This window comes from Lygodium microphyllum, chromosome 13 (assembly GCF_053477565.2).
Source record: "Lygodium microphyllum isolate KBCC chromosome 13, Lygodium_microphyllum_v1.1.10, whole genome shotgun sequence".
In the NCBI taxonomy this organism is placed as follows: Eukaryota; Viridiplantae; Streptophyta; class Polypodiopsida; order Schizaeales; family Lygodiaceae; genus Lygodium; species Lygodium microphyllum.
Genome location: NC_141147.1, coordinates 120,911,390 through 120,928,837, shown reverse-complemented (window position 1 = coordinate 120,928,837; position 17,448 = coordinate 120,911,390). Strand labels below are relative to the sequence as shown.

The 17,448-nt window shown below is 40.8% G+C and overlaps 1 protein-coding gene across 6 annotated transcripts in view; it reads left to right on the top strand.

Annotated features, from left to right (window-relative positions):
• The window catches only part of LOC148027135 (putative serine/threonine-protein kinase PBL22), a 29,221-nt gene extending 13,930 nt beyond the window's left edge, over positions 1-15,291 (top strand). For 5 of the 6 annotated variants that reach the window (XM_087691667.1, XM_087691666.1, XM_087691668.1 and 2 more), the window contains 2 exons: positions 14,064-14,386; positions 14,518-15,291. In XM_087691667.1, coding sequence (XP_087547793.1) covers positions 14,064-14,386; positions 14,518-15,018 — 824 coding nt within the window. In that variant the 3' untranslated portion in view covers positions 15,019-15,291. Of the gene's footprint in view, positions 1-13,764; positions 13,803-14,063; positions 14,387-14,517 lie in introns of those variants that run through there. The other variant, XM_087691671.1, reaches the window with a different exon arrangement.
• The last annotated feature ends 2,157 nt before the right edge of the window (positions 15,292-17,448 follow it).

The window sequence follows — 17,448 nt, the reverse complement described above, 5'->3', positions numbered from 1 at the left end:
GAGATTCATTCTTGACGGCTGTCTGAATTGTATAAGGAGAAGGGATAGTAGGGACTGAGAAAAGGAGGATAAGTCCATGAAGTCTTCTATGCAGAAAAACAAGAGCTAGTTGCGGACTAGATGCAGTGCTTCAAGCATTGAATGCCTCTTCTGCATATTGTGCTTTGGAAAACAAAAGACCGAGGTTCTAAGTTCGGGATTTGTATCAAAGAAACACATGCACCATGGAAGACAAATTACATCAGCATCTTATTTAGGAGAAAAGATCACGAAAGCAAGTATAATTTTACCAGGGCAAAGGAGAGAGTGGAGGTTGTGGCAGTTAATGCTCTTAATTCACATTATTATCAACTATTCTGATTCACTTTTCAAATGTCTTCATACGAAAACATAGAGCTCATCCTCTTGCATGCAGTTGACTGCGTGGAGCCTAGCTTAGTCTATTCTCAGCAAAGCTTCTCAGGAGGATGAGGGCTGAGGCTATGGAGGGGGACAGCATGGATGATGAAAAATTCTTGTTCAAAAGCTGGAAAGAAAGTAGGCTGCTAGAGGGATTGGTCAGGAAGGGTGGCACTTGATGCAAACAAGGTATGCGACAAAGTTCTTTGATGTGATCCAAAAGTTGTTCTGGGATTCTTCAGTGGAAAGCCACCCAAGGCTATGGATGCAGCTACATGATTCAACACCATCCTTAAGAATGAGGGGATGGTTGATCAAATATACTATGGTGGGAAGGGGTTTTTGGAAGTTGTTTTTGATTGCTGGGAAGCAACACAAAAAGTCTTGGCACAGGGCATTTATTTTGGGGTTTGGATCTTGTTTACATTATGCCTTGGCAGGCAATTTGTGGAGATTGGGAGAGACCTGTTTTGGGGCCCTTTACCTTAGAACAAGTTATTAATGATTAATGCCTTTTAGCCCTTCAAAAAAAGTATTGTTTCTTAGTTGCACCCCTGCCCCCCGTGCGTAAACACACACACACACACACACACACACACACACTCTGTGTGTGTGTGTGTGTGTGTGTGTGTGTGTGTGTGTGTGTAATCACTAGGGGGGCAGCCACACAATTGATCACCACCATGGCAAAATGATTGCCCCTTCGCATGATGGCAACTGACAATCCCTGTTGGTGCCTGCAGTCCACCGCAATGCCATAGTTTGTGAAGTGTTGATTGACACCATGGATGATACATCATGTGTCAAAGCCACCCCAACATTGCCATGGATGACATGTGAAGTGTCAAATGTCGTCTCAACACTACCTTTACTAACAACTTTTTGCACACACACACACACACACACACACGCACTCTCTTTCTCTCTCTCTCTCTCTCTCTCTCTCTCTCTCTATCACAGTCTCTCCCGTTCCCCTTGCCCTCCATGGCTACACATTAAACTCAAATGTCAATATTAAGATTAATGCTAACAAGTGTATGTTAAAAGTTAATATTAATATTAAATGTCAATAGCAATACTAATATTAAATATTAAGGACGACACAAAATTTTGCATTAATATTAAATGTTAACATCAAAGTTCAAAAAGAGAGCAGCTGGTGGTGCTTATTTGAGTGCATAATCTTCTTGATTGCCCATGATGGTTGCCACAGCCTTTGAGTAGTAGCTCCCTAAGCCCCAATCATTAACACCACTAGAGAAATTTGTGCAAAAGCATCCCCCAACGCTATCTCGAACACGAGTACGAGGCAATAAACATTTCTTGCCAAGTACGTATCTGATGATACTCACTTTTAAGATCTATCCCCCTCAAGATTACACTTTTCTCTAATAGATCAAGGATATCATCAATCCTTGGTATAGGGTATCTATTTTTGATGGTATTCTTGTTCAAGATGCAGTAATGAATACATAGTCGCTATGAACCATCACCTTTTTTTGTATGAGGAGTATAGCTAAGCAAAAGGGTGATGAACCGGGCTGAATGAATCTTTTTTTCAATAGCTCATTAACCTAACTCATTATTTTTGGTTGTTGGGCACCACTCACTCTATAGGGTGGTGTGACGGGGACGTGTAGTTATAGTGCTTAGTTTTGACATTTTCAAGTGCACATGTGAAGTGCAAGTTAGTTGAGTCATGTTGATAGTCTAAGTAATCCAAGTGGGTAGTGGGGGACATTGGCAAAAGTTGTGTAAACTTATGTTGGATAGGTACTTGTGGGTGCTTGGTGTCAGTTTGGGTCTATGCCATTAATTGGGCAATTAAAATTTCAGGTGGTGGCATTGGGACTAGGCATTGATTAATTAACTAATGCTAGTTTTAGATTGATTAATGTTGGAACAATTAAATGCTCCATGTAGTTTAGCACATTAAACGAGACGAGACACTACCTAGTTCTTGGATAGGGTTAAATGGATAATAATTAATTTTTAGAATTAAGAATGTGAAAATTAATAAGTAAAAAAACATTAAATTCACTTATATAATTAATGTTGAGAAATTGCTTTGGAAAGGCTCCTATTTGACAAACTTGCCCATGAATAGATGATTTGAGGGTTGACCCTATTCCCATTTGATTTAGCCCACATGCAAAAGCTTGAAGACTAATTTGTGTTCCAATTGTGATCTAATCAAGGGGCAAATTGATTCTTAGTGCTACTGTTCATTTGTGATAGCCATTCATATTGAAGATTGAAGGATATTGGCCCATATTTTAGTATACTTCAACCTAAGGCAATACAAGATAAAGAAATACTGCAAGCGATGCCAATTGTAAGGGCCAATCAAGTGTTGATTGTCGAGGATTAGTGTGGTAAGTGTATTTTCAATTTTATGTGTCCTATTGGTAAATCAGGTCATCTAGCAGCCTTGCCAAGAAGAAAGGTTGGTTTCATGGTTCCATTGCCAAGATACATCAACTCCCTTGAGTAGGTTGGTGGCTCAAGTTTCTTATATGCAAGCCAGATAATTTGCATTCTTGTTGAAATTGTGATCAGTTGAGTGCATTACAACAAGCATATAGTGAAGGTTGTGGAGCATATTTGCTATTGGTAAGCTTTGAGAATGATATAGAGTACTTTTTTGCACCATATACAATGGGGCTGATTTGTTGCAAATCTGAGAACTGGGATTTTTATACCGTAAGTTCCATACACATCAAACATTAAGTTGATTTCCTTCTCTTGTCCATTGATGTGTTCAAGCTGAGTAGAAAGAGCTTCTTGAATTAGTGCTAGATAAGCAAATACAAAGCATGTGGCTGAAATTTCAGCGTTAGAGCTTTTTGGAAATGAAAATAAAGACCTCTAACATATAGATGTGGGTTTTGGGTGCTTAAAAGTGGAAAGTAGCGGCTATAAATGACAAGTATTTGTTGACAATGATAAGTGTTGACCAAAATGACAAGTGTGGGAACATTTGTTTCTTTCAAAATGACACATCTTATTCTAGATGCTACATGTTAATTTTCTAGAGAAAGAAGCTTCTAAACATTCTACTCTAAAATTCTCTCAAATGGTTAATAATTTGAGATGGTTGTTGAAGACAAAATTGTTCATTGGAAAGTTTTGGAGCCTTTGACATGAATGGAATTTCCATTTGAGTAACTTCCAAAAATCATAACCTATTAAATTTGAGAAGTTGCAAATTTTGATTTTGGAGAGCTTAATTGTATAGGTTCACTAGTTCATGGTTTGTTTATTTGATCATGGGCATTTGATTTTGCTCTTTGAAACCACTCATTATGTGGGATTTTAATCAATGTGACTACTTGAATGAAAAAGTCTTAGTTGTCTTGGCTTTCTAGTCAATCTGACTGCTCGGCTAAGACTTTTAATTTCTCTTCGGTATCTTGTCGATGACAACCCAACAGGATCAGATTCCAATCCAATTGTAGTTTTATGCTTCTTGCCTTTTTGATTGTTATTGTCATATGCATGGTTTTTAGACTTTCCTTCTTGGCATTCATGTGCTATATGACCCTCTCGTTCACAAACATAGTATTTGCTTGCATCATATAATGCCTTCCTTGAACAACTTTCTTAGCTCTAGCGAATGACCTTTTGTCTCATTTGCCTTTTTGAAAGAATGACTCAGATTGATTTTTAGCTTGTTGATCCTTTTTTGAGGATTTAAACTTGCTTTTCAAAAATTCAGTCTTGCTGCTCTTATTTTCAGCATTTTCCTTTGAAGCATCTTTGTTGCCTCTAAATCGTGTGACATGGCCTTTCATTAATGTATAAGCTATGTTTGCATTTTCGGTCAATTGTGCCATGTTGATCACGTTTGTCTTGGTGTGATAGTCATGGATTTCTTTGGGTAGACCACAACAATAGGTCTCTATTTGCTGAGCCATCGTGATATAACGAAAGGAGCTAACTAACAACAAAACTGCTCAAAATTTGTTTGTATATTGTTTTGAATCAACGCAATGAATTGCATCTAGTTTGTGCCAAGTTGTTGTCACTGTTGCATTAAGAAATGCATTCCATGTTGATTAGCTACTTAAACAGCCCCAAAAAAGCTTAATTTAATGACAACCCTAAAACGGGGAGTGGTTCGAGAGAGTTGAGTGAAACCCTAATTTGGGAGGGTCCATCCTTATCTATAAATAGACAGGTTGCGCCCATTTAGTCTCAATCTCTTCTATGTAGGTTCTCACTCTTCAGTAGAGCTTTCAGCCATCGATCTTCTATCACGTGGCTATCTAGCCTTCACGACTGCTGCTACTCTCTCTCCATCAGCCCTTGCAGTGCCCTGGCGTCTTTCTCCTAGCTATCGCCCACTGTCTGGTGTCCTTTCCTCCACTGCGTTTGACCCTATTCTTCATCGCCAACGTCTCCACCATCATTTGTCTTTTGTGTTTATACCTCCAGTGTGTAGGCGACAGTTGACAGTCCATCTCCCTGATTAGGTGACCTTCCGTCGTTGCGTTCAGGTCTCTCCATCACCTCGTGGCAATTGGCGACATCACTTCTCTTAGTAGCACTCCTACTGCTACGTTTTTAGCTTTCTGCTGTGACTTTCATAATCATGCATCATCCTTTGCAATCGCCTACCTCTTGGTGATCAATGTTTGGTGTTCTTTCTTACTTCGACACTTTGATTGATGGTCACAGACTTGGGATCCGTCTCGGATGAACGTCACTCTTCGACACACTGCTCTACCCTTGGACGCATTATATACTCTTACATTCATTTACAACATTCATTCACTTCAGAGTTGTGTTCTTTCTCGCCCTTCTTCTGTTTGTGTTTGAGTTTTGAGTTTTGTGTTTAGGGTTTGAGTTTTGCTTTTTGTGTCTGTGTTTGTCTTGTTGTGTTTTTGTCATGGTTGTACACTCTGTGTTTTCTTAGTGCAAATCGAAGCGGTGCCTCCACAATCTTCTTCAGAGTCGTATCCATTTTAAAAGTGTTTGTGAGCTATTGGGAAGAGAAAACTTGTGTAAAATGCACCCAAGTTAGTGCCTTGCCTTGCATCAAGAGGGTTGTCCACCACTAAAGTGCATTCCCTTTTAAGAAAGTGATTGTCTTGTGCACTTTCGAATGCTCCAAAAATTTGCCGCCAGAGTAGGCTGCATTAAATTGTTGAATGAAGGTCAAAGCCTTTAATTTATTGTGCATATCATTAAGGTTTCAAATTGGACTATTGTTCCATCTTCTTTGTAGTCTTTAACTTTACCCAAAGGTATCAAGTTATCATACTCTAGTGGTTGCATAAATGGTGGCCTCGATGATGCCATTGCTGTATGCTTAGTAGGGCCTCCCAATTGACCAAACATTCCAATTTGCATTTCTGTTTGCATATCAATGTTACCATACATTTCAGTGTGCATTTTGGCTTGCAATGCCCCATGATAACTCCCTTGAACACCAAGTGAAGCCAGTCTTTCTTCGTAGATAGGGTGGTAAATAATTGGACTTAACATGATTATAGCAAGTAATTAATTCACGTAAATTAAAAATGCACACTTTATGACTTTAATCTTGGACAATGGACAACCTATTGGCCTCAAAAGTGGCGTCGCCCCTTGCGGTATTTCTTTAGCTTTTATTGCAAATGGATGGAGTACAATTTAGATTCTCTCATCTCCTTTGCTCATCGTGTCAAAATGACTAAGTGACAAGAGAGACAATAGGGTTTGTGAGGGAAAACATAGATTGTGTACGGCAAACACTGAGAGAGAAAAGAAACACAGAAGATAATGAAAGATGAATCATGTTTTTGAAGTGAATTTGATATAAGAGTGCCATAGCACAAAGGAAGCCTTGGAGTGTAGGAAAATTGCGGAAGAAGCCTTTGAGTTTGCAAACGCAGGATGAGGAGGTGTCGCTTGGAGCAAGGAGATTGCCGTTGTAGGGTGAGGAGCCTCTGAATCTGCAAACACATGGATGAAGAGTGGTACCTACGAGCAGGGAGACAACCGATGAAGCCTCCGTTTGCAAACGCAAGCTTGCTGGAGAGAGACGCCAGATGGTGAGGAACCTCCATGGCAACCAAACACAAGAAGGTGGAGCTGCTAGAAGGGTGGAGAATGACGCCAGATAGGGTGGATGCTAACGCTAAGAGAGTGTGGACTCCAAATGGAAGGTGTAGAAGCATAGAAGATGTTGTCACCAACAATGGAGGATGGATGCCACCTGAAGAGGAGTACACTGCCACCATAAATGCAGCCAACTGGAGATGAAGGCTAGTGCCAGGAGTGTGGAGATGGTGGTAGGAGTGGAGAGAGAGAGATGATGGAAGAGAGAGAGTGTTAGAAGACTGATGAAGAGAGTGAGAGTGACAGACTTGAAGGATCAGCTGTGAGGAATGAATGAGTGGCCTATAAATAGGCACAATTAGTCTAGGGTGGCGCCCCTTTTTGGGGCTGCAAACCCTGAACACAAAACGTAGAAACGAAAAACGCAAACTGCAGATGAAGGGTTTCTCAACACCCCCTCTCAAGCCCAAAAAGGGAAAGAGAAGAGTGAGGTGGAGATGCAATGCTACATACTAAAGAATGCTCATGCAGCATGTGCCACTTGGACAGTGTTCCTCGTGGGAAAATTGTTTACTTGCTCAAGCGCCCTAGTACAAAGATGATGAAAACATGCGATGCATAGGAGGAATATCGGACTTTGTGTGGTGTCGAGAACCATAAGGATATACCCGAACTCGATCTCGGGAGTTGACTCCATGCTGACCAAGGGACGAAGAAGATCCACCCTGTAATTTGAGAATACCACTTGAAAGGGGACCTTTGAAGATAGTCAGGAGACTAGATGAGCTGTAGAACCCGAAACTCAACCTCGGGAGAGAAGCCGCCAGCTCCGTGACTCCATGCTGGAAGGGATATGAAGGCCTAGCCACCAAGTCGCTACTAAAGATCCAAGGGCCCTGATCTAGGTAGATCCTCTAGATCTTGGGTATGAGTAGAGGAAATGACTGCTCAAAGGAGAGCCAGTCCTCGAAAGTGAAAGATGGGGTTGTGTGAAGAACTTCATGGCACATTGGGTCCCTCTCTGAATCAGAAGGAGTAGAAGTAGGAGCCCCCTCTGAAGCCGAAGAATTGGAAGCCCCCTTTGAGGGTGAAGTAAGAAAATCCCCCTTTGAATCCTAGTCTGAGAGAGAAAGGGAATCCAACCACTCATGGCATACAGACTGCAAAGCATCTGATGACGAAGGAAGTGCCGCCGGTTGTGCTGAAGAAGGTATTTGGGGCTCAGAAGATGTTGGAAAGCACCCAAAAGTAGCCTCTTGAATCTAAGTGGAAGAGGGAGGGGGGGGAGGGGGGGGAGAAGGAGGCTCAAGATGAGCCAAGGGTGGGGAACAATCGTAGGCTCTCAGGAGAGTAGATCGTAGAGGAGATGTGGGCCGTGGAAACCATGTACCTGGAAGTGGGTGGGAAAAACCTTTGTGCAGTGGGGTGGTCTCTAAGAGGGCTTATCGCCTCGTAAGGTCTTAGAGCCTCTGTGTGCTCGAAAGGACTTAGTACACGTCGATTGCGGCTTATCGCCTTAAGCATAATACTTTGATAGCTAATGTAGAACGATCTCTGCGGCCCAGAACGGAGAGGTGGCACAAGGAGTGCCAGGTGGGAGATGCGTATACTCCGGGGGGTGGGGAGCAAAGGTCGAAGTCAATAGTCTTCGGGGGGATGACCGTTCGTGCTGCAATAATAGTACCCAGTAGAAGGGCAATCTGTCGGTGGAGATGCCATGGTACGGGTGTGGCAAACTGGAGAAGGGAGGGTGGGAGGGACAAAAAGGTTATCTCCCAATGTGCAACGGAAATGATAGAGAAATCAAATGTTGATGCCGAACCCACCACCGGTCTTTGTCTTCTCTGATGAGAAGGATATCTTTGTGGCTCTCTGAGCACCTCCGGCTCTGATACCATGTCAAAATGACTAAGTGACCAAAGAGATAGTAGGGTTTGTGAGGGATAGAGAGTGTGTGTACGGCAAACACTGAGAGAAAAAAGAAACATAGAAGATGATGAAGATGAATCATGCTGATGAAGTGAATCTGATACAAGGGTGCCATAGCACAAAGGAAGTCCTAGAGTGCAGGAAGACTATCGAAGAAGCCTCTGAGTTTGCGAACGTAGGATGAGAAGGTGTCACCTGGAGCAGGGAGATTGCCGTCGAAGGGCGAGGAGCCTCTGAATCTGCAAATGCAAGGATAAAGAGTGGTACCTATGAGCAGGGAGATAGCTGATGAAGCCTCTGTCTGCAAACACAAGCCTGACGAGGTGACGCCAGCTGTTGGAGTGACGCCAGAAGGGTGGGAAGTAGCCATGAACCAAACGCAAGATGCAACTGCCTCTGATGAAGGTGACGTCTTCTAGAGAGAGACGCTGGATGGCAGCCAAATGCAAGAAGGTGGAGTTGCCAGAAGGGTGGAGAATGACGCTAGATAGGGTGGATGCTAACGCCAAGAGAGTATGGACTTCAAACGCAAGGTGTAGAAACACAGAAGATACTGTCGCCAACAATGGAGGATGGACGCCAGCTGAAGAGGAGCACATTGCCACCATAAATGCAACCAATTGGAGATGAAGGTTGGTGCTAGGAGTGTGTGGAGATGGTGGTACAAGAGGAGAGAGAGAGTGTTAGAAGACTGACGAAGAGAGAGTGGGAGTGATGGATTGAAGGATCAGTTGTAAGGAATGAATGAGAGAGTGGTCTATAAATAGGCACAGTTAGTCACCCTAAACGCAAAATGTAGAAACGCAAAAACACAAACTGCGGGTGAAGGGTTTCTCCATAAATCCAAGTGTCTCTTGTTGTCAAAACTAACCAACAAGCTTTCAAATCAATTTGCCCCTTGGTTTGCTTAAGGATTGGTTTTCACCTTGCTCCTTGAAAGACAAATTAAGTCCCAAATCTGATATGGGCTGGTTGGCCTCTTGAATCTCCTTGAAATTCTTTAATTTTAGCTATTGGAACTCGAGTTCTAGACCTTAAATTTTGAGTATGCATCCCAAGGTGATCGTCAAACCCTTATTTTTGTTGTAAATTAGGGTTTACAGCAGAGATTTTTCAAAATCTTCACCTCTGATGACTCAAATGGTTGGATTTTGTTGAGATAACTTGAGAGATTGCTATAGGATGAGAGAGAATGTTGTAGAGAGAGAAAATTCAGAGTTTCATTGCAAGAAAGGTTGAAAAATTGCAGTTGCCTTGCCCAAGTAGCCATGGAAGTTGTAACCTACAGCTTAGGACCACCATAAAGGCTAATACCCCCTCCCATGTGCTGTCATCTGTACCAGAAGGACCTTGGGCTGTTGTCACCTATTCCTAAAAGGCTCTAAACTAATGTTGCCTGTTGTAGGATTGGTCCTTGGTGGCTGCAAATCACATTAGTAGTATCTCCTTGTCCTCTAATAGTCTCCTTCTCTCTCACAATGGCTGGAATAGACTTTCACCAGCCCCCAAAAACGTTTTTTTCACTTTCATAGGCAAGTTTTGCAAAGTAGTAGCCTTTTAATTTCATTTTTCAGCATTATCCAGCTTATGAAATTAATTTTCAGAATATTAATTTTGAAAATTAATTTAATAATTAGTCTAGTGCTTAGAAAAATAATTCCACCAGCCAGTAATTAAATTGGCTAGGCCAATTTGTCTTCTAAGTATTCTAAGGAGTTATTAATAATTAGCTCTTAGATCGGCATTAATCAATTAATTAATGCCTAGTCTCTAGTGTCACCATTGACATTAGTGGTAGATAAATTTGTCCAAGCTAAAATTTGGCATCGGGTATCACCTAATACCTATGAGACATAACTTATTGCAACTTTTGCCTTTGGCATCAGCTGATATTTTGGGCTCTTGGGTCCCACAGTGTGAAATAATTAACTTGTACCTCACATTTGTAAGTCACTTTAGCACATTTGATTAACTTTTAATCAAATGCTAAGCAAAGTAACAAAATTTCATGTCCTCGTGATATCTAGAATAGGTGGCTGAAAACAAGTTGCATTTTGCATGCCAACATTGGTTGGTGTAGTGGCATCCTTAGCCTAAAACACTAATCCACCCCCAAAATAGCTTGGATGTGTAGATGATTGAGGAATTGTTTGCTGTCCACAAGGAACAAGCTGCATATTATAGGGTACCTTGATTCACTCATTGCAACGTTGTATGACTCTGCAAGGGTTTTGGCTATGTGGCATTGAGAGGAAGGAAATGATCTAGGCAGAAGAGGTCTTCAAGAAGCTGACAAAGAAAGCTTAAGGGAGGCAGTTGAATTTGGAAGAAAAATTGCTGCTTAATCAAGTGTATACATTTGATTATTTGAGAGAGAAAGAGAGAGTGATCTATGTGAATGAGCTTTAAAGTTTAAGCACTATGTATGAGGTTTCACTGTAGCTTATTCATTGAGTTTTCGGAACCCTTACTGTGTAGGAAAGATGGCTAGGCCTAAGGTGGCTACAAAGAAGCTTTCTCTTAGAGCCCCATATCGTGTTTAGCTCAATGGAGCATCTACTGGCTCAAATGCGTTCTTGGACAGTGACACTTGATAACTGCTAATACTAGACATACAATGTATACCCTTAAAATTCATTGGGAGCTTTAGATTAAGAGTTTGGTATTTCTTTAGCAAGATGATGGCACCATATTTCCAATCTCTTTATGAGAAGAGGGTCCTCTTGCTCTTCAAGCCATAGAGCAATTTATAAAACCAATAAACAAGGTAGTAGCAATAGAGGAAAATGCATTGCTTCTCAAGGCATGTTCTCAAGGAGATTTAAGGGATCCATTAAAGAGGTACAAGAGCCAAAAAGTACCCTAGGCATGATGGCATAATTGTTGAATTAATGCTGCACTTTTGGCTTGAAATAGCGTCCCATGTAACAAAGTTCGTCAATCATCACTGGGAAGATGGAAGTCTAGTAAATGCCAACTAATAACAAAGTCTTGAAGGATTCTTAGAACTAACTTGAGGGTCATGGCTTCATGATATCAAGATGTTGTGAATAGAGATTTTAGGTTGTCAAATAGTTTGTAAGAGGACCGATATTATAAGAGTTTCGAGGAGTAATTCTCATTAATCTTTTTGCAGTCATTTATCAAAGCTCAATTATTTTCCTTTGTTGGTTGCCAAAATTTTCTACCTCGGTAATTTGGGGTTTTTGGTGATGACAAGGTAAAAAGCCTAAGCAGCAATGGTGCTTAAACTTGGATTTGGCCTAAAGTTATTCTACTTGGGTTTCATAGATTTATAATATTGACATAGACATTTTATTTAGATCTTTGTTGAAAATTTCAAAAGTAGAAAGGAGCGTTTTTCGATAATCTAAATGCTTTTGGCTAGACAAAAATAAATTTACTAACTTGTTTCAAGTTCGATGCTACTTGCATTATGCTCTGGGTAAAAATATAACACAAACTTTAGGGAGAGCTGAAATGTGCATACAAACAAAGCTAGATTTGCTCTTGCCTATACGTGGTCTTGAAGGGATGTGATGACCCCACAACCCCCCCCCCCCCCCCAACAAACACCAAACGATCTAAGGGGGAAAGTCAAAATTGCCTTTAATTTGTTGTTGAGCTCGATATATGAGGATGAGAGTGTATCGGCTCTTGAGATCTCGTATGGTCTGTGGATTCCATCGTAGTCTGAAGACTCCCCAGCCATGTCGGATGGAGGAGCAAGCTGTGAAGCCCACTCCGTTGAGTGTCTCGATGTGCTAGGCTCGGGAGTATCATGATGATGTGGTGGAAGAGAACCTTGCTCTGTTACCATGTCAGGGTTGCATTTTGTGCGTGTACGGAATGTTCCGTACGGTATTGTATTGTACAAACGTTCCGTACGGTATTGTACCGTACAAACGTTCCATATGGTTCTGGGCAATGATGGATGCGTTTCTGTAGGTGCCCAGTGGATCTACCGATGCAGAGTCCAGATCATGCACGAATTCAAATTTTTACCGGTTGCACATGAATGTTGGCTGATGGGCTCTTTCTAAGTCTTAACTTCTTCTCTTTCTAACTTTTTCTCTCCTCTCCCTCACCTCAACCCACTATAAAGGGCAGCCCCCACTTCTCACCTCTTCACCCAAAAATCAGACAAGCATCCCCAACAATCTTCCTCACCCATTCCAATGACCCTATGTTTTCCATGAAAAGATCAATGGATGAGCACTCCGCTTTAAGTAGACGGCCCATCCTTCAACAATTAGAAGTAGTGTTGGTAACCACTTGTACCACATTGGTCACACCAACCTACATGGCATAAGGGAAAGAGGGAATAGATTTGAGTTATGATGAAATCATGGATCATGGAGATAGAGATTTATAAATCACGATGGAGAATAAAGAGGTAGAGGTTTATGAAGAGGTAAAATGAACTATGATTTATGAGTATCGAAGAATAAAATGAGTAACAAATCATTGAGTTATAAATTAAAAAAAGATTACCTTACTGATAGCTTGGTAAATATGTGAGTATATGAATGCGTCTGTAGTTCTTCGTCCTCTTTGCCCCGCATCCATGGCTTGCAATAAGAATGTACCAAGAGGTGAAGAAATAAGAATGTTGATGATACCTCATTTCTTCCGATCGAGGTATCCATCAAAAAGTATGGTCCAACCATACTTAACCCATCAGGCACACATGCTCTTACCTGCTCTTTGACTGATGTTTTTGGAGGGGGGATGAACCGCTCGTGAGTGTTTGGGTTTGCCTATCTGTTTTAGAGAAAATGAAGTCAAGAGTTGCATTTAAACACTAAAGCAGAAGCTGGATAATCGAATCATAGAGCGTGGAACTGAAAGGTAGGGTATGAACTATTATACAAGCAGGTTGATGTGAATCACATAAAGCCAACTAGCAGGCAGCACCTTTTGTAAAGAACCTGTTTGATGTTGCTTTTCCCTGGCATTTTCTTCTTTGGCCTCCCTTTCAGCAGGCCACTTGCCTAGAGTCAAGATGATATCCTTTTTAGACCTTTTTTGCAGGGTATTTACCTATTCAACTCCTTCCTAGACATTGTTTTGTCAAGCTAGGTCTATGTGGACATTTTTTAGAGGCAATGAGCTGTGAGGTTTGATGAGGGTGCTTTTGCCATTTAGATGGTAAGCTGAGGGTCATCTAGACAATATTGGCATAGATGGGAGCTCATGTTTAGCATGATATATTTGGATGGGCAGATGTAGTCAAGTTATAGATCACGGACTACTTATACACGAGGGACCCTCTCATTTACACTGAGAGGGGGCAATAACATGGGGATGGGGTGTGACTGGCACGAGAAGCTAGAAAATGGCTGTTGCCTGTCGCTAATAAGATTTTCTCTTGCTCTTCTGTGAATGCAGCAGGATGTCATGACATATCAACTGTTCAAAGTTGCCACGTGAGTTGCCTATAAGCATGTTTGATGTGCCACTTTGTTTTCAGAATGAATTTAACACTACAAATTGCTTGCGACTTTGGCATCACTTCTTCTACACGGTTTTATTTGCATCCTTGGTTAAGGTTTAAGCATGGACATGATTGCTCCACCTTGTAGTTTAAATTCTGCGCTTAAAAGCACACGTCTATCAGCCTTTTGGCATTCATAATGGAATCAATCAGGTGGATTCAACGTGTTTGATTATTTAATTGGTGTAATCAGGCATATCATACCTACATGAGGGATGCAGCCCAGTGATCATTCACAGGGACATCAAGCCCAGCAACATTCTTCTTGACTATGCTTATGGAGCTAAAGTGTCAGATTTTGGTTTGTCAAAGAGGGGGCCGGATGGAAGTGGCTCCCATGTAAGCACCCAAATCAAGGGCACTCCTGGATATCTGGACCCACATTATTACTCGAGCTTTCACCTCAGCACACTCAGTGATGTGTACAGTTTTGGAGTGATACTATTGCAACTAGTAACCGCAAAGCCAGCTCTTGATCATTCTAGGATACGATCACAACATCATATTACCAACTGGGTAAGTTCTCTGTGAAAAGCAATGCACCATGTCTGCACAATTATCTGGATTGAACAGTTTACCTCATAAAATCAACTTTTGAACTAGCACTTTGAAACTCAATCAAAAGGTTTTGCATGGTTGCAATGCAGGTAATAGACAGTATTAAGGCAGGTTGTTTTGAGGAAATTATTGATCCATGTCTTCGAAGGCAGTCTTACAATAAAGAAGTAATGTTAGAAATGAGCAAGATTGGGCTGAACTGTGCAAATAACGATATTAAAAAGCGTCCTAGAATGAGCAATGTTGGCCTACAGTTGGAAAATCTGTTGAGAAATGCCCTCATACCAAAGTTTGTTTATGGGTTGACCATGAATGAAGGTGGGAGCAATGTTACCAATGAGGAGCTGCCAGCCCAGAAGCAGGTGGGAGCTTCACATGACCTTACGAAGGAAAGCTCAGCAGAGCAGCTTGCTAAGCCACGATCAACCAGATTGACATCACCGAGTGCAGGGGAGTGTGATATCGACAACTCAATTAAGGAATATCCAGCTGGGCAGTCTTTTGACTGCAGCATGGCTGCATTCTCCATAGAGTTGGACAGCCTTTCTGACTCTTTGATGCACCTTGCCATCAAAGAGCAGGAGACATAACATTCTCTCACCAGAGTGTGATGCCACCCTCCATCTGTAATACATCATTCTCTCACGAGAGTGATGCCACCTTCCATTACGAATACATAAAATCCATGAAATTTTTTTCTTGTATGCATGTGCTATGAAGTTCTCTCTTAGCTTGTAAACACACTCTTATTTGTACATCTCCCAATTGTGCCCGAGGCAAATATGATCTTGTGTGTAAATTAATCCAGAGTTCAATTGTTTGCATTTCTGCATAAAGAAGCCTATTGTGCGGTCAAATGGCTTGTCTGATTCTTTTGCCATGTGATTTGTGTGGTTTTGTCCTTCCAAACATTTTGTCAAGTAAATGACAAGGCGTCTGTTTTATATATTCCTCTGTTCTGCACACAAGTTCTTTTATACAACAGGTTGGAGTTTGGTTGCCGTATGGTCTTAATGAGATCTAATGGTATCGATTTATGGTAGTGAACTACACAAAACTTTAACCAATGATATATAGGGGGCATGGATATTTTCCCTTCAAAAGTATCGATTTATGGTAGTGATGTACCCAAACCTTTTAAGTGATGCATCAAAATGTTTCTTAGAGCTAAACATATCCTGTTTCAACTTTCACCATGTTGATTTAGGGTCTAGGTTCTGTACTGGTTGGTGACTTGTAGAAATGTCATATCTTCAGCGTAAGGTGTTTTGATCAGCTCAAGCACAGTGCAGAGAGTGTTGTTCCAAGTGTCTTCAGAATGAGGTGTTCTGATCAGCTCAGCCACAATGTAGGGAGCTCCTGGATAAGTATGTAAGGGGTTATTTTCGTTAGGGATGTTTGGGATAAGTATAATTATGGCTGAATATAATTAGGGACGTATGGCCAAGTATCACTAGGGATGATTTTAGTTGGGGGCTTTGTTGGTAAGTATTGTTAGGGCCTTGTAAGTTTAAGCTCTAATCAACTTTATAATAAAGAATGCTGAGGTGGACCAATAGCAATAGGGGACGAGTGATTTAATCGCCACCATATGAAGTATAGGTGCTAAAAGCAATTTAAATTTTTTTTTGCACATGGCAATAGGTAATCAAACACTATTTAGTTTTTGAAAGTCATGAATGGTGTAGTTATTGTGCCCCCGAGCATTTAGTAATACTTGGATCAAGCTTTTCTTTTATTTCAAAACATTTTTTTTGCTTCTAGGCACCATATATATATTGTTGCGGGGTGCTTGTAGCATGAATACTTTAATTGATAGGCCAAAGGATGCATGAGGTTTACTCCCTCCTAATGCCTCTGTTTTGAATTGTCTCACTTTGTCTATCCAATGTAAAACTACTATTTTAAAAGCAAATTGCTTTAGTCCTCGACTCAAATTTGCAATTTTGGAGTCGATATTTTTTTTGTCTGTTATATTAGTGATCTCTCTAATTGCCACATACTAGAAGATAAAGCTGATAGGCATTTCATCTATTGGTGATTGCCTTAACACATAGCTCAGATAGATCTAGGTGAGCTCAAAAGTTGATTGAGGAACTCATAAAAGGCATGATATGTAGATGCTCTTTTCCTTTGCTTAGAGTAATATTCTCTTAGTTTGCAAGGACCATTGCATATACTCCCGTGTGTGATTTGGAAGTGTGTGCTCTCTTTGAACAGTAGCTTGTCTAAACTTGGACAACTTTAATCTCGTTGATGGCCATCTTGTGATTTATGACAGCAAGGAGCTCACTTAACCATAGTAGAAATATTCCACTTACAACCAAGCATTGCTCAAACTCAAGAAGTGGTGACATCCTTTTGATCACTATTTTGATTAAAGAAGAATATCAAGTGCTATGCTATTTTCTTATCCAATCCCAAGAGAATATTTCTCCTTGGCATATTAAATGGCCTTCATTTAAGATTTAGTATGCTTCAAACAATGAGACTCAACTACTAGATCATTAAGTAGGTGGTAGCATGTTCTCATTGTACTCCATTTTCAAATATTTTAGGATCCCTTTGATGAGGCCTATACTCGTGCTCAAAATGGCACATCAAGGGCTATTAGATTCATGACTATTAGTATTAAAGAATGCAAATTTATGCCATCTCTTCATTAAGGTGTGAACAATGCTTTTGGATTGGCAAAGGTAAAGGATGATGTTATAGTGGAGAGATGATGTAAAAGTATGTTCCTGAGGTCATACAATTGACCTATGAATACCCCTTTTGATTTATTACACATAGTATTGAAAGGTGGAAAACTCTTCTTCAATCAAGGACCGAATTTTGGTTACTATCCTTAATCATAGATAGTTTTGCAGAGTTGATATCTCTAAATCTAATTGTTAACTTTTGGACCATTAGAAAGATGAAATGTTACTATAACTTGATTGTTGGAATCTTCTAGATATGATTTGTAGGTTATTCTATATGCCATGAAAGGTGGATGGTCACCTCTATGAATAGAAATA